Source organism: Zonotrichia albicollis, chromosome 21 (genome assembly GCF_047830755.1).
Source record: "Zonotrichia albicollis isolate bZonAlb1 chromosome 21, bZonAlb1.hap1, whole genome shotgun sequence".
Taxonomy (NCBI): Eukaryota; Metazoa; Chordata; class Aves; order Passeriformes; family Passerellidae; genus Zonotrichia; species Zonotrichia albicollis.
This window is the reverse complement of record NC_133839.1, coordinates 7,818,799-7,840,572: the sequence shown is the minus strand read 5'-3', so window position 1 is coordinate 7,840,572 and position 21,774 is coordinate 7,818,799. Positions and strand designations below refer to the sequence as shown.

At 58.5% G+C, this 21,774-nt stretch overlaps 1 protein-coding gene across 2 annotated transcripts; it reads right to left on the bottom strand.

Moving 5' to 3' along the window:
* Nucleotides 1–482: 482 nt before the first annotated feature.
* LAMC3 (laminin subunit gamma 3) lies at nt 483–21,037 on the bottom strand. 2 transcript variants are annotated; one of them, XM_074556674.1, is made up of 28 exons: nt 20,221–21,037; nt 15,791–16,095; nt 15,482–15,612; nt 14,471–14,637; nt 13,868–14,056; nt 13,612–13,729; nt 13,410–13,508; nt 13,084–13,220; nt 11,585–11,701; nt 11,102–11,297; nt 10,799–10,911; nt 10,196–10,414; nt 8,372–8,560; nt 8,044–8,289; nt 7,541–7,694; nt 7,297–7,439; nt 7,037–7,215; nt 6,438–6,576; nt 5,843–6,048; nt 5,513–5,589; nt 5,263–5,397; nt 4,840–4,984; nt 4,576–4,734; nt 4,349–4,451; nt 4,048–4,247; nt 3,770–3,916; nt 3,443–3,542; nt 483–2,412 (listed from the first exon to the last, which is right to left on the bottom strand). In XM_074556674.1, exons 1-28 carry the CDS (start codon nt 20,585–20,587, stop codon nt 2,168–2,170), a joined length of 4,725 nt encoding a protein of 1,574 aa, XP_074412775.1. In that variant the 5' UTR covers nt 20,588–21,037; the 3' UTR covers nt 483–2,167. The 2 variants fall into 2 exon arrangements, with proteins under 2 accessions (XP_074412775.1, XP_074412774.1); XM_074556673.1 differs by having other exon boundaries at nt 4,576–4,737; nt 20,221–21,034.
* Nucleotides 21,038–21,774: the final 737 nt, after the last annotated feature.

Below are 21,774 nucleotides of genomic sequence, written 5' to 3'. Positions count from 1 at the left end.
GGGAGGGCAGCGAGGTGCCCGCGGTGCCCGAGCACGGGGGAGGCACCGCCGGCTCTGGGCATCCCGCAGGAGGGAAGGGATCGGCTCCCTGTGCCCGCACCGCCCGCAGGACGCGGCTCCGGGACACCGGGCATCGCTCGGAGCTGCCCTGGGAGCGGCATCGCCCCGCAGAGCCACAGGGGCGGGATGGCACAGCCGCTTCCAGGCGCTGGATTAACGCTGGAGTGCGAGCAGCGGGAAAAGGGATGGACCAAGGTGATGTCCCGGCCATGCGTGTCCCGGCCAGGGTCGCACCTCCTCGCTGCCACCCTGACACCTCATTTTAAAATCATGTTCTAGCATGATTTCATGCTAGAATTTTCAGACATTTGCCCCTCACCACCCCAAATGCAGCCGCATCTCATCCCCTGCTCTTTAAAAGCAGCAGATTCAGGTACAGCGTGCTCTCCTGCCGCCACGCACCCTGGATGGACAGCTGTGTGTTATATTAAGAATTTTTAATGGATACAGCTCTAGGCAGGTGGCACCAGCGAAAAACAGAGTTCCAGGGAGAGCAGGAGGCAGCGTGAACCACAGCTTCAGCAGCAGGCACACAGCAGAGGCTTGACATTTCTGTAAGAGCAGCAAATTTGTGTGTTCACTGGAGAAGTATAATTGTCCTCCCAGAGAGACAGTGAGTGGCCATGGCCCCCTGCCTCTGGCCAAGCCGGATCACGCTGTGCTCTCGCTGTTCCATGGTTTTGCTTTCCCAGAGCTGTCCTTGGGCAGCAGCAGGGGAGCCCCTGCCATCACACCCCCACAGCACTGCAGCTCTGGCACCCCACTCCTCGGGCAGCTTTTGTGCAGAATTAGAAGGGCGGTGGCTTTGTTCTCAGCAGGAGAATCCTGTGTTCCTTCCAGGCCACTGGACCCACCAGAGATGTTGCTGGGGGAATTCAACATCGATGGCAGCAATTTTACATAAATTACACAAGACTTTAGCAAACCTGATTTGCAGCAGTGTGAGCAGAAAAAAAACCATAGGTAAAACCGGTTAAAAAATGAAGCAAGCTCCAGCCTGGGGACTCGTTTCTGGTCCCATGGGAATGACTTTAGCTACCTGGAGTCACCGCACAGCCAGCGCAAGGTGGGCTGAGCCAGGACCTGGCTTGTCCTGCAGCCCAGCCCACACGGGAGCACAGAGGAACAGAAATGCCTTTCCTTTAAAGGCAATACAGCCCCTGACCTCTGCCACCCCGTGGGAGTGACACAGGCAGGAGCGGTGTCCAGCTGTTCCCCATCTAGTCCACACAGGCTGCACAGCCTGCTGCCATCAGCCAGCTCCTCTCTGGTGGGGCTGTGGGTGCTGCTGCTCTGGCACCTCCCTTGGCTGCATCTCTGGGACTTGGTGGCAATTGGCTGTTTTGTAGCCATGCCTGGTGACATTCAGTGAGCCAAGCAGAGCTGGCTGCGGCCTTGTCTTACCCTGGAGCAAGGGAACAGCAAGATCTGAGCTCCTCTCATACTGAAGCAGGCTGAGGATGTCCCACCTGCCTTCCAGGAGCTGGGTGAGGATCCATCTTTGCTTTGTTTCTGCTCATTAATTGAGCCCTCCTTGCTGTGAGCTCCCTTCCCTTGGGAGGCAGGCAAGCTGTGTGCCCTCCGGCGAGCAGCTCTGTGCCTGGCTTCACCAGGATTCCTCTCTGCACCTCTGTGACCACAGCACTGCAGGGTGCTGTGCAGCAGGACCAGCTTCCAGCATGTGTGAGAGCCTCTCTCTTCTCCTGGGGCAGGAGGGAGTGCCAGGCAGTACAGCTTGGGTACATTGCATACTTGGTAAGCTGTCCCTGCGATGGGAAAGGAGGGATGGAGGAGATCTGTGAGGATTCTTTGTTCACTCTGCAGTGGGAGACCAACCCTGGAATGGCTCCATATCCTGCACAGAAACATCAGTGCCCCTGTGGGTGGGTGTCCCCCCATCCCAAGGACAGAGGTGGTGGCTGGAGTTGTGCTGCAGAGTGCTTGAGGTGCAGAGCCTGAATGGGTGTGGAGAAGGACCTGGGGTGTGATACTGTAGGAGGACAGTGCAGTGGGAGGGACTGGTGCTGGTGAATGCAGAGTGTCCTTCCCTCTGCCATTCCCTGTGCAGGGTGGGCACGGAGGACGTGTGGCAGCAGCCAGCCACCTGTCACTTGGAGCAGCTCTCAGGGAGGCTCCTCAAAATGTCCTCCAAGTTCTGCTTGTCGGCCCGGATCTCAGCCAAGTCGCTCTCAAACGCCTGGATCTGCTCCTGCTGCCGTGCTGCCTCCTGCTGCAGCCGCCTGAGCTGCCTGGCCAGGGGACCTGGTGTGGCTAGGCGCAGCCACAGCTGCTCCAGCTGCAGCCTCCCAGCGCTCAGCACCGCCTCCACCTCCGTGTCCTGCTCCAGCTCACCTGGGCAAGGAGGGACAGTGTCACAGACATATTTTATGAAAAACCCTTTCCTTAGGATTTTTCCTCCTGAGAAGCTGAGAGGCCTCAGGAATAAAATGTAAACATTGATTATCTGCTGCTGTGGAATGCAACAGGTGGATCTGTGATTGGCCCATGTTGGTTGTTTCTAATTAATGGCCAATCACAGCCCAGCTGGCTTGGACAGACAGTCTGAGCCACAAGCGTTTGTTATCATTCTTTCCTTTTCTATTCTTTGCCAGCCTTCTGATGAAATCCTTTCTTATATTCTTTTAGTATAGTTTTAATATAATATATATCATAAAATAATAAATCAGCCTTCTGAAACATGGAGTCAGATTCTCTTCTCTTCCCTCATCCTCAGACCCCTGTGAACACGGTCACAGGAGAGGACATGGATGAGAGCAGAGAAGGGGACAGGAGATGTTCTGGATGTAGTCCATGGCACCAGGCAGACTATAAGGAGTGGGTGCAGCAGGGCATGGAGGCTTTGCAGCTTCTCACTGATCACAGACAAGCAAACAGAGCTGTGGCTCCAGGCAGGGCCTGGGCACTTCTCATTCCTACAAATGGGTCATGGTTTCCAGGCTTTTGCAAAGTTTCTTGGATGCAAGAGTCCTGGAATGCTCAGAAATAAACCCACATGATAAAAACAGGAGGAGCTGGAGCAAGACCAACCGGCAACAAGGAGCAAACCAGTCTAGCACAGCCCTCAGTTCCAAAGGGACTTTGCCAGCCTTGCTCCCCCTGAGGATCCCAAGGGAGATCAGTGTACCCAGAGCAGACATGAGCACACATATTCAGCAAGCCCCAACTCAATTCCTCATGAGGGTTTTCCTCAAGACACGAGCCTTAAAGAAGTTTGCTGAGACCATGGATATCTCAGCCAAAAGAGCACCCAGCTCAGCCTGGATGGCCATCAGGCAGGAGTAGCAGTGAGCAGGAGAGCCCAGGCCCCCGAGAGCCCAGCCCTCTCCCTGGAACCCACACCCCATTTCCCCCCAGGTCTCACCTAGGCTGTTCAGCAGGGTGTTCAGGGTCTCGATGTCCGACATGAGGGAGCTCCGTGCGTCCTGGAGACTTTTTGCCATCTCACTCACCTCTGACCCCACCTTCCAACAGAGACAGACACCCAGATCAGGGACACCACTGACCCTTGGCTGGATGGTGGAGGAGATCCCAGGAACATCCCCAAGGTGTTGTCACTACAGTGGAGCTCCCCAAGGTGTTGTCCCTACAGTGGAGCTCCCAAACCAGATTGTTCCCTATGCTTTGGGCTGTGGGCAAAGCTGCCTCCATGCTCTGGAGGACACAGCCTGCCCAAGGGAGCCCAGCTGACCTGCTGTGCTTCCTCCAGGTCTCCTCTGAGCTTCTCAGCCATGTGCTCCTGCCGGGAGAGCTCCCACTGGGTCTCATTGGCACGCATGGCGAGCTGGCTGGCGTGTTTCAGGGCCTGTTTGCTCTCCTGCAGCACAGCCCGTGCCCTCTGCAAAGGGACAGAGATGGGGACAGTCACCTGGGGACACACAGCCCTGCCTGCAGCAGCCTGGGCTCTCTGGGTGATGGTTGTGAGCCTGGCCATGCCCAGCAGCTCCACCGCAATGCCTCAGCTCAGACCTTGGTACTCTCCTCAGAGAGTTTCTCAGCCTCCCCAGCTGTCCTCTGGGCTGTGGTGGAGATGGACAGGGAGTTTCCCAGTGTCTTCTCTGCCTGTTTAATCTTCCTCTGAGCATCCACCACCACTCTGTCCCGCACAGTGGTCATCCTCCTCCTCAGGGCAGCCTGACTCTTCCGATGCCCCAGCACCTTCTTCATGCCTATGGGAGCAACCTGGCCATCACCAAACTGTCCTTTTCTCCCCTTGTCACCTGGTGAGAGCCAGGTTGTGACTGGAGATGCTCCAGCTGGTGCCTTTTACCTTCCAAGCTGGCTAGGAGGGACTCAGCATCAGAGAGAACAGCTTTTCCTCGGGAGACAGCCATGGTGGCCATGTCATGGGCAGAGCCAGCCTGGTCCTGCAGCTGGAGAGGAGAGAGGAGGAATGAGGCTGGGCAGCTGGGAGGCATCTGGGAGGAATGAAGCTGACCACACCTGGCTGCAGGAGCAGCAGGGATGGGTTTTCCCATTCCTGTGAGCAGCAATTACCTGCTTGAAGCCACGAGTCCTCTGCAGCTCCAGGTGCAATCCAGCTGTCAGTGCATGGGATGCCTCCACAGCCTGCTGAGCCAGGGGCTCCTGGGCTGCTGCTGCCTGCTCCAGCACTGCCAGCTCCTGTGCCAGGTCTGCAGCCTGCATTGGCAGCACCTGCTGCAGGATCAGGAGTGCCAAAGGCTCCATGAGATCATCTCCCAGCTTGGTAAAGCAGGAGGTAGGGGTGCCAGCAGGAGCTGTAGTTTGGGTGCTGCTCACCTGCCCCAGAGCAGCCACCTGCAAGAGTCTCTCAGCCAGGTCAGCCTGTGCCTGTTCCACAGCTGCCAGAGCCCTCCTGGCCTCCGCTGCCACCTCTGCCATGCCAGCACCCAGCTCCTCCTGTGCCCGCTGGATTTCCTCATACCTACACAGAGCACTGCTGTCAGCCAGGGCCCTCTGGTCCGTTCAAGGATGAAGAGGACAATGTGGCCCTGGACATGGATGTAGCAGGAAATTCTGGGGCTTTTCTTGAACCCCCACAGCACACAGCACCCTGTCCCTCTGCTTTACAGCACGGTGATGCAATGAGTTTGAAGGTGCTCAGCACATGCCTGTTGGGCAGGTGCCAAATCCCTGTGACTGATCTCTGTGACAGGGACCTGGCCAGAGGAAAGGGGCTCTGGTGCCCTGCCAGCCCCTCACCCAGCCTCCAGCTCGTGCTGCACGTCCTGTGTGCTGTTCCTCTCCAGCAGGTTCCTCAGGAGCTCGGAGCTGGCTTTGGAGGCATGCAGTGCTCTCCTGACCACAGCCTCCACCTGTGCCATGGAGTCCTTGTGGCTGCAGGGACAAGGACACCCATACAGAGGAAATCAGGATTGGGCTCCTGGTAAAGAAATGGGCCCCCTGCACCCCCAGCTGGGCTGACAGCTTCCTCTGCCTGCTCAAATCTTACCTCTTGGACAGAGCCTGAGCCTCCAGTGCCCAGTGGCTCCAGTTTGTGGGCTGCTGTGGGATTTCCTGGGGAATTTCCTTGGAACGCAAACAGCAGCACTGAGACCCTGGCAGGGGGCAGGCACCCCTGCACCCTGCTGGCCCAGCACCACCAAGAATCTCCCAAAGGGCCAGAGCAAGGAGAATATCTCCTCTTGACTCAGCTGCAAGGAGGGCTATATCCACATGGAGCCCAGGCTTTCCCACTTACTCACTCACTCTGCTGCTCACATCCCACCCCAACAATCCAGTGCCCCCCAGGATTGCCACCACCCCCCTCAGGAGCCCCCACCGTGGTAGCCAGGGTGTCAGCAGCATGCAGGATCTCCTGCTCAGCCGACTGCAGCACGGTCCTGATCTCCGAGAGCAGCGTGCAGGTCTTGGGGGGTCCGTGATGGGAGCAGCTGGTGGCCTGGCTGGCATTGCTGAGACGGCCTTGTGCAGTGTTCAGTGCCCCTGCCAGCTGCCCCACCTGCACCAGGAGGGTGGCCCAGGCACCTGTGGGCAGCACAAGCATCTCGTTGCCCGTTGGGGTTGCTCAGAGCTCCCTCCTGCCCTGTGGAGCTGCCCCATGCCCCAGGCCCTAACACCTACTGCTGAAAGGGGAGTACAGTCCCTCTGGGTGCTCAGGGGGAAGCCAGGAATTCAGCACCCAAACGGTACCCCCCAATAATGCCCATCACTGCCTGCTCCAAGACCTCAGTGGTGTGAGCATCCCTGCAGTGCTCTGTCCTCCCAAAAAGGCATGTCCCAAAAAGGCATGTCCCCTCCACTGCCCCCACACCACACTGGGTCCAGAGCTCACCTCCTTACACCCCCCCAGCATGTCACAGCACCCTGAGGGAGCAGAGGGTGAAATGGGTGGGAGGAAGGAGAGTCCCCTGTACCTCTGAGGAGGTGTGGGCTGGGCAGCCCATCTCCACGGGGTGCATCTCCCAGCATGGCAGCCTGGCCCGGGTGGGTGTCACAGCCTGGCTTCTGCAGCCACTCCTCCATCTCCTGCAGCCTGGCCTTCAGGCGGTCAGCCTGTGGGCAGGACAGGGGACACGGGGGAGACAGTGAGGCACTGCACGGGTGTCACAGACATCTCTTATAAAAAGCCTTTCCTTAGGGTTTTTCCTCCTAAGAATCTGAGAGGCCTCAAGAACAAAATGTAAACATTGCTTATCTGCTGCTGTGGAATGCAACAGGTGAATCTGTGATTGGTCTCATGTGGTTGTTTCTAATTAATGGCCAATCACAGTCTAGCTGACTCAGACAGTCTGAGACACAAACCTTTGTTATCATTCCTTCTTTTTCTATTCTTAGCCAGCCTTCTGATGAAATCCTTTCTTCTATTCTTTTAGTATAGTTTTAATATACTATATATCATAAAATAATAAATCAAGCCTTCCTAAAGATGGAGTCAGATCCTCATCTCTTCCCTCATCCTCAGACCCCTGTGAACACGGTCACACAGGGCTGCTGTGCCTGTCACAGGCTGTACCTCGTCCTTCACCAGCCCGTAGCAGGCAGGGCACTGCTGGCAGCGGGAGCTCAGCGGCTCCAGGAAGAAGTTGGCCTGGCAGCGGTCACATTTGTAGCCCACAAAGCCAGGGTGGCACAGGCAGGTGCTGTTCTCGTGGCACTGCGGGGTGATGGAGCCCAGCGGGGAGCAGTTGCAGGCTGCAGTGGGGGCAGAAAGGCGTCTCAGTGTGGCTGCCAGCCCCGCTTTGGGGACAAAGATGCAGCACCCGTGCCCCTTACCTCGGCAGCCCCTGGCAGAGAAGCCGAAGAAGCCGTGCTGGCATCGATCACATCTCCTGCCTGTGACACCAGGTTGGCAGGAGCACTGCCCCATCAGCGCGTGGCACCCGCTGTCCCGTGACCCTGTTGGGTGGCACTCACAGCTGGCATGAGAAGTGGAGGGTCATGAGCAGGAAATCAGTGCAGAGAGCAGAGCTGGGAGCATGGAGCCATCCCTGGCAGCCCCGTGGGATGCCCCACATACCTCCTGCACCCCACGGTGGGCTCCAGGCCGTAGTAGCCAGGCTGGCACTGCCCACAGGCTCTGCCTGTCACGTGTGGGAGGCAGTGGCACTGGCCTGTGACAGGATCACAGCCCTCTAGCCTCAGGTCTGAGCCACTGGGGTTGCAATCACAAGCTATGGGAGACAAAATAACCCTTAAATCCCAGCATAACCAGACAAAATAACCCTTAAATCCCAGCATGGGGCTGGTGGATTGGCCTGCAGGAATGGTGCACTGGGCCTGAGCTCCTGACAACGTGGAGAGCCATATTCCCCCATCAGCCAGGGCTCCAAAGAGCCCCTGCAAGCCAGAGTACCTCTGGGGAAGGATGGCAGTGGAGCAAGTGGGCAAAGGGGAACGGGGGGGGGGCAACCTGGACCATCCATCAGCCCCTAAACCTGCTGGGCATCCCCTTCCACCCTCTGCCTGCACTGCTGGGAGGGTTTTGGCTGCGAGTGAGCTGTGCCCCGGGGCTGTACTTACGAGCACACTTCCCAGCAGGGCTGGGAGCCAGCGCATCCCCGTAGAAGCCCGGCCGGCACCTCTCGCAGTGCTCGCCCATTGTGTTGTGGAGGCAGCGCAGGCATCGGCCGGACACGGGGTCGCAGTTCCCCACGGCATTGGGATCCACGTTCCCGTGGCACTGGCAGGGCTCACAGGGGTGCACGGGGCCTCTCTGCCCCAGGGGGTCCCCGAAAAACCCATCATCACAGAGCTCACAGCGCTTTCCTGGGGAAGGTGGAAGGGTGGCGAGGATCCAGCCGTGCCCACGCTGCCCATGGCCCCTGTGCCCACCCAGGCCCGGCCTCACCTCTCTGCCCTGGGGGGCAGTGGGTGCACACCACCTCCCCAGTGCTGGGCACCTCGGTGCAGGGCGAGCGGCCGGGACAGGGGCAGGGCTTGCAGTCATCGGAGCGCCCCACGAAGGGGTTGCCGTAAAAGCCGGGGCTGCAGCGCTCGCAGGAGGGACCCTCTGTGTTGTGTGAGCACTGGCAGTACCCTGCGGGGAGGAAAATCTGCTAATAACTCCAACACAGCCCCATGAACAAGCCCCACCACCACAACCAACCCTATCCCAAGACCATAACCAACAACACCCCGACTAGCCCAAGCTTCCGGATGGGGATCCGCCGCCAATGACACTGAATAAACAAACACTACCAACATCCCCCCTAAATAAACTATAACGAGCACCAAAGGCACAAAAGAGACCCGTAAACTTACTAGTCAACCTCACCCTGCAACCACTGCTACAACTGACCCCAACACCCCGTAGTAAGGGTGGGGCTTAGATGCAATCCAGTGGAACCCCTCAGAGCCCAGCGCTGAGCATGACAAGAGGGATGTGCAGCTCCAAGCGAGGGGTTGCACATCCCCAACCAGCGCTTGGGACATTTTCCCTCCTTGCCCAGTCTTTGGTAGAGGGAGAAGGTTTTGGAGAGGCCACGGAGGCCGCAGCGATGCAGGGACGAGGCAGCGCTGGCGCAAACAGCACCATCAGTGTGCGTGGGGGCTGCCGGCGCCTGCCGTAATCCACAACACATTTCCGAGCATCGAGGCGCGTCCTTTCCAGCCCGGCTCGGAAAACACAAACAGCCGGCCCGGCACCCACCGGGGAGCATCTCCAGAGCGAGCCGAGCCTCTGAGTCAGCCTTCCGAAATGGGCTGTGAGGAGGAGAGGGAGGAAGAGGAGGCAGAGTGCTCAAGGAACCCCCAGCTCCAGGCAGATGCTCTGCTTCGCTGGAGACAGAGGAGTCGGGGGAGGATTCCCCCCGTGTTTTGTGGGGTCGGGTCATACCAGGAAGGCTGCACAGGAGGGGGTGTTATTCCATTTTCCCCACATCCAGGCAGAGTCAGACGATGGAAAAGAAAGAAAAAGCGGGTGGCAGGAAGAAGTGGAAAAATAAACGAAAGGAAATGCGCAGGCTGGCAGCGCCCAGGCCGGAACATCAAAAGTCTGGCCCCATCCCTGGGGATTGTGCAGTCGTGGCGCCAGCCCCGCTCTGCGGGATGAGGGCGGGTTTGCAGAGCTGCCGCCGTGGTTCCGTGGGCAGGGCAGGGGCATTTGCCGAGCTCTCTGCCTCCCCAAGCCCTCTCCATCCCTGCTGTACATCATTATTGCTCCCCACTGAGGAAAGCCAGCCACCAGGGGTTGGGCTGGCAGCACAAGATCTGGCTCCTCTGGTGTCTTCCCTCTGTGTTTTCCTGCTTTTTTACTTGTTTCTCTGCTCAGGTTAACCCTCAGTTTGCAGATTCCAGAGCTGCCCCTGGTCCTGCTCCTCTCATCAGGCAGTGAAGCTGTCTGTGAGATCCAGCCTAGATAAACCCTCTCTGCTGCCCTGGTCCCTGCTCCTCTGAGCACCAGCACCCTTCCTTTCTCCTCCTTAGAAGTCATAAAGTATCATGAAAAATGCTCCTCTAATTATAGATTATTACCATTATTGCACTTCATTAATAATCTCTATCTTTGCAGTTATGAACCCGGTCCCTAGAACCACCCAAGCGATTCAGCTTGCAGATTTTGGGAATCACAGCCTCACCAGTGGTTCCCAGCTTCCCTCAGAGCAAGCAAAGGCAGGGATTTGTCACCCACACAGGGAGCAGCAGGTGAGTGGCGGGGCTGGAGGGTGCACACCTGTGAGGGGGTGGCAGTCCCCGTGCTGGTTGCAGGTGCAGGGCACGCAGCTGACGAAGGGGCCGCCAAATGGGATCTCCCTCTTGAATTCAGGTGCACAGGACTGGCAGAACTGCCCGCTGTATCCCGTGGGACACGTGCACTCCTCCACCCAGCCCGCCCGTGGGCCCGGCCCGGGGCGAGCAGATGTGAGCTGGACCTGGCTCAGGGACAGCCTGCCTGTGAGAGGGGAGAGCCGTGTGGGAATGGGGTGCTGCATGCCCTGCTCTGCTCTGAAATGCTCCAGACAGACCCCAAAACACCTCCTTGAGAGCCCAGAGGTGTTCACAGAGAGGAGGCAGCCCCTGCCCCAAAACACCCCCCTACAATCCCTCTCATCCTTGAGAGCCTGATGTTGCTTCACTGTCTCCAGACCCACCCCAGCCTGGTCCCATGGGGATGTCCTGTGGAAATGTCTCAGTCCCACCCCAGCCTGGTCCCATGGGATGTCCTGTGCAGATGTCTCCAGACCCACCCCAGCCTGGTCCCATGGGATTGTCCTGTGGAAATGTCTCAGTCCCACCCCAGCCTGGTCCCCATGGGATGTCCTGTGGAGCCACCCACCTCTCCCGGGGCCGTGGCTCACGCGGAGGCGGAGGGAGCTCAGGTTGGAGAGCAGGCGCTGGAAGCTGAAGGCTGACAGCAAAGGCTCTGCACCCTCCTCTGCCTCGTGCAGCCTGTTGGAGAGGGAATGGGGAAGGCAGGACAGGGCCAGCATGGGCTGGGTGCTGCAGGACAGCTCAGCTCCTGGCTGGGACCTGGGCAGGGGGTCCCCGAGATGGGCAGAGAGCAGTAAAGAGCACCCCAGACAAATCAGGCACTGAGCCCTAAACCCACTGAGGCTCCCCAAAACACCGTGATGGGTACCTGAAGGTGACAGCCTGCTTTCCATGCTGGAGCTGGCTCTTGCTGCTGGACATGGTGATCTTCATCCCCTCACCCTCCAGCAGCAGCTGGACCTGGAGCAGGGGCACCCCAGGTTCTGTTCTTGTCCCGTTCTCCACTCCCAGCAGCAGGGACAGGAGCTGCCCATAACTGAGGCGCTGGTTCTGCAGAAACTTCTCTGTGAGGGGAGAGAGGAGCAAAGTCTACAGGACATGAAGGCACCAGCTCTGCATTTCTATTCCCACCACCACCCTCAGGAGCCACAGCCACCCTCCTAGGGTGGTGCCAGCTCCAGCCAGCCCTCCTGGGGTCCCAATGCACTGTTCCAATGCCCACCACTCTGTGTTCTGCTATGGAAATACTCTTAGCTCTGGAGTGGAGCCCAGTGCCTCCTGCACCAGCATGGCAGTGGGACAAGAGCACCCCATGGCAGAGCAGCCCCCAGGGACGCAGCACACACAGTACCTGGTGCAAGGAAATCCACTGGCTCCTCTCCATCCCACTCGGCGATGATCTCCCGGCCAGCCCAGCGCAGAGGCAGCTCTGTGGTGCCTGGAGTTGTGGCAGCCCAGCCCTCCAGCCCTGTGTGACAATACAGTGACAGGGCACAGCTAAGGGAGCAGCGAGTGCCTGCCAGCACAGCACCAGCAGGGCACTGCTTTCAGGGGCTCTGTCCCTGCTCCCAACACTCTCTCGAGTCTTGGAAGGGGCCAGCATTTTCTAACACCCTGCCCCACTTAGGCTCTCTGCTCTCACAAACTGGAGGGTGGATTTAACCACCCCTCGTCTATTTATTTTCTTAGATTTGGAGGAAATTATTATCTTTAAACTTTTGCCCTCCTGTCTGTGCTGCCGTTCTAACATTACTGTGTGCTGGTGAGCACAGGAAGCCTGAGGAGAAATGCTGGAGAAGCCCAGAAGAGATGGGCCATAGTTCCATTAAGTTGGTTTCCTTAAGAAACCAGTTAAACTCCCCCCTGTTCTGCAGGGTTAGTTATTTCTTCCAGCTCTGCAGGACAAACACTTGGAAATCTCTCAAGTGGGCTGTGCTCTGTTATCAAATCATCCCCAATTTATACTTTCACCCAGTGTAAGAAAATTCCATCTGATCTCCCTCCACTTTGGGCTGGGGAATGTTTTGGGGAGCAGGGATTTAGGAGGGTGCTGTGGCTGCATCTCAGCTCAGAAACTGCCAAACCAGTCCCCAAAGGAGCAGCCCCAAACTGGCTGTGTGAAGGATAGAAAAAAAGGCTCGGTTTAAACCCTGGCTCGGTTTCAAGGCCGTGAAGACATTCCAGCAGCACAGCAATTGGCAGCGCGGTTTAAAGGCAATTAAGATCCGCCCGTGCCTGGCGCGTTCGCATCCATCTGGGAAGCGCGGGGTGCCCGCCGGGGGTGCCCGTGCCCGCGGTGTCCCCGCGGTGTCCCCGCAGCGTGCGGCAGATGGCAGGGTTTCCCCAGCATCCCGCACGCACCCAGCCCTGCCAGCAGCCAGGCAAAAGCGCCACCTCCCTCCCTCCCGCCCGTCCAACCGCTATGTCACATCCCAGCCCAGCACGGGGACAGAAGGGAATAATTGGGGAAGTTCCCAGCAGGCTCCGTCCTATTGGTTTTTTTATCTTTCTGAGCGGATCTTTAGTGCTCCTGCCGTCCCTGGTGTGGTGCAATGTCCATGCCTGGTCCCACAGCCCTCCCTGAGCCATGCACAGCCCCAGGAGCAGGTTCGCATGGAGGGATGCCACGGGGAGTCACGACACCCTGTCCCCATGGAGCTGGGGGCAGAAGCAGAAATTTGACAGGGGCAACCCAGAGAAATCTCTCTCCACCCATCAGCACCAGTTAGCTCCAAAGGGAGATGCTCAGCCCCAAAGGGGGACATTCAACCACATCCTTCCCAAACATTTTTGGCTGAAATTGGCAGAGCAGTGCCCTCTGTTTCACCTGGGGCTGGAGGAGCTCGTTACCTTGGCTGAAGTCGGAGCAGATCTGGGTCTCCTCGTATCCGTCTGCCGCCCTGCAGGCGCTGGAGTGGCCATAACAGAAGCAGCTGGTGCAGCCGATGGGGTTGTGGGGCTGCAGGTTAAACCAGCCTGGTTGGCACCTGGGCACGGGGAGGAAACAGGAGAATGTGGCACAGGGCGGGGAACCACGGCAGTGTCACTGTGTGGGACACTGTGACAGCTCCTGTGAGCACAGCACCAGTGGTCCACAGGAATGCAGCCCCACAGCCCTGCCACCAAGTCCAAGACTGGAAAGGGACAGTGTTCCTGTCCCCATGCCAGGTGCTCACCTGTTGCACAGGTGTCCCTCCACCCTCTCCTTGCAGGTGCAGCGTCCCGTGTTGGGGTCACAGGTGCCCACACTGCCCGCGGGGTCACAGCTGCAGGGTCTGGATGGGGTGAGATAAAGGCAGGATGGGGTGAGATAAAGGTAGGACGGGGTGAGCACCAGTCCCATCCCGCTGCCCCTGCCCAGGCCGGGCTCCTCCTCACCTGCAGCCGCCCTCGCTGAGGCTGTGGTAGCCGTCCTTGCAGCGCTCACACTTCCAGCCCGTCACGTTGGCTTTGCAGACGCAAGTCCCCGAGCTGTCGCACTGGGGCTGCAGGGACCCTGCGGGGACCCCGGCCAGCCCTGAGGCTCAACCCCAGCCGGGGAAAGACGAGGAAACCCCGAGCAAGAGAGAACCCACCAAAAACCATCCCTGCCGGCAAACTCCGGCTGGGTTATCGCTAGCTTTGCCGCACGCACCTGCGGGGTGGCAGTGGCAGGGCTGGCAGGCTCCCTGCGGCTCCCAGCGGTAGTAGTTCTGCCTGCAGCTCTCGCAGTGGGGCCCGGCCGTGTTGTCGCGGCAGTTGAGGCAGTGTCCCCCGTGCCCGCTGCGCCGGAACAGCTCCCGGTCGTAGAAACACTCCTCGGAGCGGCCGCTGCAGTTGCAAGCTGCGGGAGAGGCGGGAGGACGAGTGGGCACCTGGCGGGCACTGGAGGTCCCAGATGGGACTCCTTGGCCCAGCAGTGAGAGTTTTCAGCAGTGCCTGTGCCCTCGGAAGCAGAGGTGGGTGCAGTACAATGCAGGGAGCAGATGGCTGCACTCGTGGGGTAAAGGGAATTGGAGTACTCAGGGTGCTGCAGCGAAGGGGAGCCCCGGGGTACAAATCCTCCCTCCCTCCCTCCCAAAATGGAGCAGTGCAGGAAGGGCAGGAGGTGCCAGGTGAGCTGATGCAGCAGCAGGGCACCCATCAGGGCAGAAGGTGCCAGGTGACTTGATGCAGCAGCAGGGCACCCATCAGGGCAGGAGGTGCCAGGTGAGCTGGTGCAGCAGCAGGGCACCCAGAACCACGGGGGGGTACTCACGGAGGCACTCGTTGGCAGCCTCGGCCGTGCCGCGCGCCCAGGGCCGGTCCTGGTAGAAGGGCTGGCAGCGCTCACAGTCGGTGCCAGCCGTGTGGTGCTGGCACACACACACCAGCTGCCCGGCCTCGTCTGGCAAGCACTCGCTGGCATGGCCATTGCATTTGCACCTGCAGTGAGACCCCAGCATGGGGCAGCCGCTCTGAGCACAGTGTGGGCAGCAGCAGCAGTGGCACAGTGCCCAGGCTATGCAGTGTGTGACCCTGCTGCTGGCCTGGCTGTGGGGTGAGAGCAGCTCAGGCTGTGCTGGCCTTGAGGCCGCCTGTCATGTCCCTGAGGCTCTCCCACTCTGGCCAGTTGGGAGGTCACACACTGAGGGTGGCTCGTGCTGACCAGCTCCAGCTGCTGGCCCCAGAGATGGGACAACAGCTCCAGGTCTGCTGGCTGGGAGCTGTCGCAGCCCCGCTGCCTGGGGCAGACAGAGCTCTCAGAGATGGGAAGATTTTCCACTCCTCCCAGCTGGGGAAGGGCATGTGCAGCACAGCCCATGGGCAGCACAAAGTGGGTGCCACCTGCATCTCTATCCCACATCTGCTGCCCTTTCCTGCTGGCAGCTGTCCAACTTTCTCTGCCCGTGGCCTCTGCAGCTTCAGAGGTCACCTTTCCACTAGAACCCCACAGCTCCCCTTTTGCAGCGCCCAGGAACCAGCAGGGTCACAGGAAGAGCAACACAAGCCCCAGCATCATTAAAGGCCATTGGGCTGGGAGGGAACAAAGCAAATACAACTGCTGACACATGAAGTGAGCTACTGGGGAAAAGAATATTCCTGCACAGCTCGGAGGTCTCCAGATTTCATCACCTATCTCTGCATTTCCAGCTCCAGTTTACACATGGAGGAAGCCACATCTGAGCAGTTTGCCCCAAAATCACAATTCAGACAAGAGATGGGGAGCAGCTGCCCCAGTCCCACAGACCCAAGAAGGTCCCCATACCTCTGCCTGGCTGCTCCTCACCTGCCACCAACAGAGAAGTCAGATATGGCGTAGTAGTAGGACTGCAACACCTTGGGGTCCTTGAAGATGTCATCCCCAAATGTGTTGAGCCGGTTCAAGGAGATGAGCAGGTCAGTGACTGTCACCCACTCCTGCAGGGGACATGGGGAAGCCACCTTGGTGAAGAGGTCTGGGCCACAATCTCCCACCCCAACTAGGCCACATCCTGCAGATTTTCAAGCCAGGCTGCAGCTCATCCCCAGCTGGGTGCAATAATTCCCTTGATCCCAAGGCTCCATGCCCCACACCCCAATCCCACCCGGATGGCACCTGCAGCGCGGGGCTCCCATCAAAATTGTAGGCGCTGGGCCGTCCCTCCAGGGTGGAGAAGGCCACGTTGCCGCCGCTCAGCGGGGAGATGTCGCTGAACTCATCGCTGCAGAAGGCCACCTGCTCGTCCTCGCCGGGCCGCAGGTACTGCCGCGGCTGCTTGCCGTAGGTTTTGTGGCAGGAGGCGCTGTAGAACTGGAAGGGCACCCAGGGCCCCCCGGCGCGGCTGCGCTTGTAGATGGCGAAGCTCTCGGGGCGGCTGGTGTGGAACTTGAGCCGCACGTAGGTGATCTCGTAGGCTTTGCCTGGGGACAGAGCCACCACGCTGTGACCCTGTGCTGTCCACCCGATGGGCACCACAGCCTGGGTTATCCCAACAGCACCCTGCAGCTCCCAGCACAGCTAAAAATGGACAAATCACCGCCCTCACCCGTCACAGACATCTTTTATGAAACATCCTTTCCTTAGGATTTTTCCCCCTGAGAAGCCTCAGGAACAAAATGTAAACAATGATTATCTGCTGCTGTGGAATGCAACAGGTGGATCTTTGATTGGCCCATATTGGATGTTTGTAATTAATGGCCAATCACAGCCCAGCTGGCTCCGGCTCTCTTTCCGAGCCACAAACCTTTGTTATCATTCTTTGCTATTCTATTCTTAGCTAGCCTTCTGATGAAATCCTTTCTTCTACTCTTTTAGTATAGTTTTAATGTAATATATATAATAAAATAATAAATCAAGCCTTCTGAAACATGGAGTCAGATCCTCATCTCTTCCCTCATCCAAGAACCCCTGTGAACACAGTCACACTCACCCATCTGCCCTCAACAGCTCCTCCTTGGTGCAGCCCAATCCCTGTCTGGATCCAAGCTGGCTCTCGCCCCAGTGCAGGGCCCACCCCTTGTGTGGTGCACTGGGTGGGTTGCAAAGAGCAGCTCCAAATCCAGGCTGTGGGAGAGAGTTAGGCCCACAGCACTGAAAGCATCCCCAGGGCAGTGGTGCTTTAGGGATGGAGAGCTGGAAAAGGTCAAGGCCAATCCCTTCCCAGCGAGCTGCATGCCAGGACCTGGCATCGCTTCCATCTTTGCTGGGATGAAGACAAAGAGAGGCCACCAATCCTTGGGGCGTCCTAGCAAGCTCTGAAAGAGCTTGAAAGGATTAGCAGAAAGGAAAAGAGAAAACACCAAAGTGAACATCAGACCCACTTAATTGCCAGAGATGAAGGACCAGCTCAAAGCCCGAATTGCTCCATAACAGCACCACTCCTGACAGCACAAAACAATTAGCTGCAAGGTTTTGGCTTTATTTGAAAAGATAATGAGTTGGGAATGTTAGAGGGGTTATTCCGGGACTAGGAAAACAAGCCTTTAATTGGGCCCATATGAATTCTGTCGCGTATGTGCTGCGACTTTGCTGCGGGGGAGCCGAGGCAGCCGGCTACCAGCGCTGGGAAAAGCAGCTGCATCCCATCAGGGATGCGGGAAGCGCTGCCGGGAGAGGGGGACAGAGCCACTGCCAGCCCACCCGGAGGTGACGAGAAGGGGCTCAGCTGGGCTGTGCCACCCTCGCCTTGTGCCTGTCCCCTCCCTCAGAGCGCTGGTGGCAGCGGGGGTGGCCCTGTCCTGCACCCCGAGCCTGGCAGGCGCCGGTTCCCAGACAGCGCTGTCCCCGGAGGGTTTCTACCAAAACAGCGAGGTCGGGGCCGTCACCTCCCGGGGCAGCTTGCTCTGGGAGAGGAAGGGAAGGCAGGGCTGTGTCAATAAACCACCCCTGCCCCAAGCGGCCCCGCATGAGGGGAGGGGATGGCCGCGCTGGGGCAGCCCCGTTTTGGTGCCTCCAGCTGGGGTGGAGCAGATTCACTTTCCTGAGGAATTTTCGTGAGAGGAGAAATTTGGCTGATTAAAAAGGCTGTCTGAGAATTTTCATGTGCTGTTCCCAGACAGGCTTTTTAATCAGCCAATTTCTCCTAAGGAAAAAAAAAAAAAAATTTATCCAGAAAATAACACAGGCTGGCTGTCTCCTCTTTGCTGCTCAGGTGTGACATGTCCCAAAGCCAGATATGCTGCTGGACAGCAATGCTGGGAATGGTGCAGAAGCAGCACCAGGACCCCTGGGTGCTCTCCCAGCTGTGCACCTGCCTTCCCTGAGCCCAAACTGCAGCTTGTACTGCTCTGGAGCTCCAAGAAGAGAATTCTGGAGACGAGGAAAAGAGCATGTGGGACACTCATGTCACCTACATGTCCTGTCATCTCTAGTCCTACAGGAAAATCAGAGTCACAGACACAGATAATGCCTGATTTAGACACTCCAAAACGAACCATTGGCATTCAGATTGCTTCCTGAGGAGCCCTGGAGTCTGCTGCCTTTGCAAGCCACGGATATTTTGAGTTCCTTCCTGACATCTGACAGGGCAAATACAAGAGCTGTGGACACTTGGGATGATCGACCAGCTGCGAGCCCACTGCACCATAACAGCATGGCTGGAACCTCACAGAGAGAGAGAGATTTAAAGGAGCATAATCTAATTAACGCCAATCAACAACACACAGGTAAACACGGGTCTTGTCCAAGTCATCCCATGTCTTATTTAATAAGCTCCCCAGGCAACCACGCTGCAGAAATTACAAGAGGTGTGAGTGAGCAAGACAGGCAGGCTGAGGGGACACACTGCATGGGATGGAACACCCAATTACTTGGTGGAGCTCAGGGGCAAGGACTCAGCCCAGGTTGCATTGCAGGGGACTGAAGTTGGGCTTTTTCTGCTTAACCCGAGTGAAAGCATTAAGGCAGCAATAAAAACATCTGTGGCTGGGACAAGAACAGGGCCTGGCAATTGTGGGAAAGGTCAAACAATGACGTGCCAAGCACCAAGATGGTATTTTTTAGCATGGCAAGATAAAGGAGCCATGTAGGAAGAAGGGTAGAATGGCAGAGGATGCTCCAGCTCATGAGGGGCTGTAGGGCTGGAAGATGAGCTCGGTGCAGTGCTTGAGCCTTGGCTGTGTTAACAGAGACAGACACAGCAGGGCAGTCACAGGGACTGGGCTCCACTGGAAACCCAAGTGTGGGGTCCAAGAAACACCACAGAGGAGCCTGGGAAGAGCTGGAAGAAGGACAGAGAATGGGAAAGCAGCCCCGGGGCTTGCAGAGCCCGCACATGTGGCTGTGCACAGCTGGGACTGGTGGCCACAAAGTCGCCCGGCGGCGGCAGCAGTTCAGCCACACAGGCTGCATTCGGGTGGTCTGTGCCCCGGGTCACCCACACACGGACTGGGGACAACCTGACAGCCTGCGCTGGGTGGGCAAGAGGCTGGATAATGCCCTCAGGGCTGGCAGGAGCAGGGAGTGAGGATGGCAGAGTCCTCCGGCATCGCTCCTGGTGCTGAGCCTCAGCCCGGGGACAGGAGCAGATGTCCTTCCCCTCGCAGGGGGCTGGGAAAGCAGCGACCTCCACCCAGCCAGGCAGGCACAGACCTTCCACGGCCACCCCGACCGCGCTGGGTCCCACCAGCACAGCTCAGTGCCACCCCAACACTCGGCTGTGCCCTCAACAGTGCCACCCTGACACTGGGCTGTCCCCTCACCAGTGCCACACAACACTCCACTGTCCCCTCACCAGTGCCACGCTGACACTGGGCTGTCCCCTCAATCCCCTCACCGGTGCCACCCCAACACTCGGCTGTGCCCTCATCGGTACCACCCCGACACTCATCCGTCCCCTCACTGGCTCCAGCCGCAGCCCCTCCACTACCCGCCTTCGGCATGCAGATGGCAGGAGACTGCAGAGAATGAAGATTTTACAGCGCTGGCCAACAGCCAGGAGAGTTTAGATGGCAGGAAAATGTTATAAAACCTTTTTAAAATGCCAGGCATGCCCCATGGGTTTAAGCACCCTCCAGGTGGGCGGCTTGCACAGTATTTAAAACACAGAGGGTTTGATGCCAGCTGGGGAAACCTACTGGGATTGCACGGTGTGTCTGGAGCTCGGCACCCTGAGACACACCAGGCACCCCGAGCAACGCACGGGGGTGAGACAGGAGGGGCTTGGCACCCACGGCAGCCACCCTCCCCGGGCAGGGCTCTCCAGGGTAGGAAGCATCCCGCCTCCTGCTCCTCAGGCTTCCAAAATCAGGGAAAAAACCATCCTGGGGTGAAGGGGGGAGCAGCACTGCGGGCATGGCTGGGAAACAGCACAGACAGGCACAGCTCCTGGCATTCCGGGCAAGGCTGATGGAGTCAATGCTCCCCGAGTCCTTCCAGTGCTCTGCAGAATGCAGCTCCCTCCATCCACCCCCTAAAAAGCCCTGGGGAGGATCCTGTCCTTAACCCAGCGCTAGTAGCAAGATCTGCAGGGTTCAGGAGCATCCAGCCCCATCTCTGCACCCCGATCTCCCTCCACTGACCCCGCCGCGGCTCCTGCTGGCGCTTACCCAGGTGCAGGGTGATGTTGACGGAGTTGGGGTGCTGGATGCCGAAGGCCATGGACTGGCTCTGCCACCAGGTGCTCTCCTCCTGGCTGTGGAAGTCGGTGAGCAGGGAGGCGTTGTGGTGGAGCCGGGGGTCGCTGGCGTCGCAGCGGTGGCACAGGGCGCTGGCGTGCTGGGCACCCATGTGCAGGCAATAATCCTCGGGGGGAGACCCGCACGTGTTGCTGGCCCGGACGGCCCGGCCGAAGGCGGCGTTCTCGAACACGGGCATGCAGCGGCGGGGCTGCCCCCGGGGGTCCCAGCAGGGGGATGGGACCCCCAGCCCCAGCCCCAGCAGGGCCAGCAGGCAGAGCCCCACAGGCCGAGCCATGCCGCGGAAATCCCGGCCGGAGTCTGAGCCTCCTCTGGATGGCAGCAGGCGGGACGGGATGGGACGGGACGGGGTGGGATGGATGGGATGGGATGGGACGGGTCCCCCTGCCCGGCACCTCCTCTCGCTCCGAGGTCCATCTTGTGGAAGCTGCTGGGAATGTCGAAGTATTCGTGTGAGAGGCAGAGCTGTGGAGTTTGGGATCCCCGCAGGACATCCTAGTGCTCAGGCTGTGGGAATGGGACCATCCAGTGCTCCATCCCCAAAACATCCCCATTGCTTTGGATTTTGCATCTCCATTTCGTGGATTGGGAATTTGCATCTTCAGCTGCGTGGGCATAGCTGAGCTCCTCCATTTCCTCGACCTGTGAATGAGCTTGTGGTGGTGCATACCTCACATGAGGCTTTTTCCTTCAATTGATAAGGGTCACCACTTTTTTTGCTGCCCCAAGGACTTTGAAACAGATTCACTTTGAAGCAGCTTCTCCCCACACTGATTTATGGGGGCATTGACTGCTCTCCCACTTACACCAGCCTGCCTGGGCTGGGGGTCTGTGACACCCCAACTCTCCACACCAGGACCCTGGAGTGGGGGGTCCCATCCCTGCCTGCTGCCCTGGGCCAGCCCAGTCCCCTGGACCCGAGTGAGGGCACATTCCTGTGGAGGCATCTCCATGGGGTGGCAAACAAGATCATCACCAGACCTCATTAGCAGCTCTCAGCTAATGCTAATTATAGTCTGTGCCAGGGGAATCCCTCTGGGGACCATGGCACCCTCCAGATCTGACCCATGAGGGCAGGAGGGTGGCAGCAAATAGGGAGAGAGGCAGCCTGGCACGGTGCCATGCCCCTGGGCAAACCCTGACCCACACCCCACAGGGCAGTATTTGCAAAAGTGGGATGCACAGGGGAGCTCTGACCCCCACACCACTTGTCTGAGCTGCTCACAGGGGCTCTGGAAACTTAGTACTCATATATAATTTAAGCTCCCTTCTTCCCCTTCCCTTCTACTCTTATTTATTTTATTCTCCTTCCCCTCCAGGCTGCGGGAGAAAGCACCAGAGGGGAGCTGTGAATCAGAGTCCTGGGCAGCAGCGCCGTTTCAAAGCCCCATTATCATATATTGACCCAGGCTCTGACAGCCAGAGCCAGCTCCTCTGGGAGGGCTGCATTTCCCAGCATCCAGG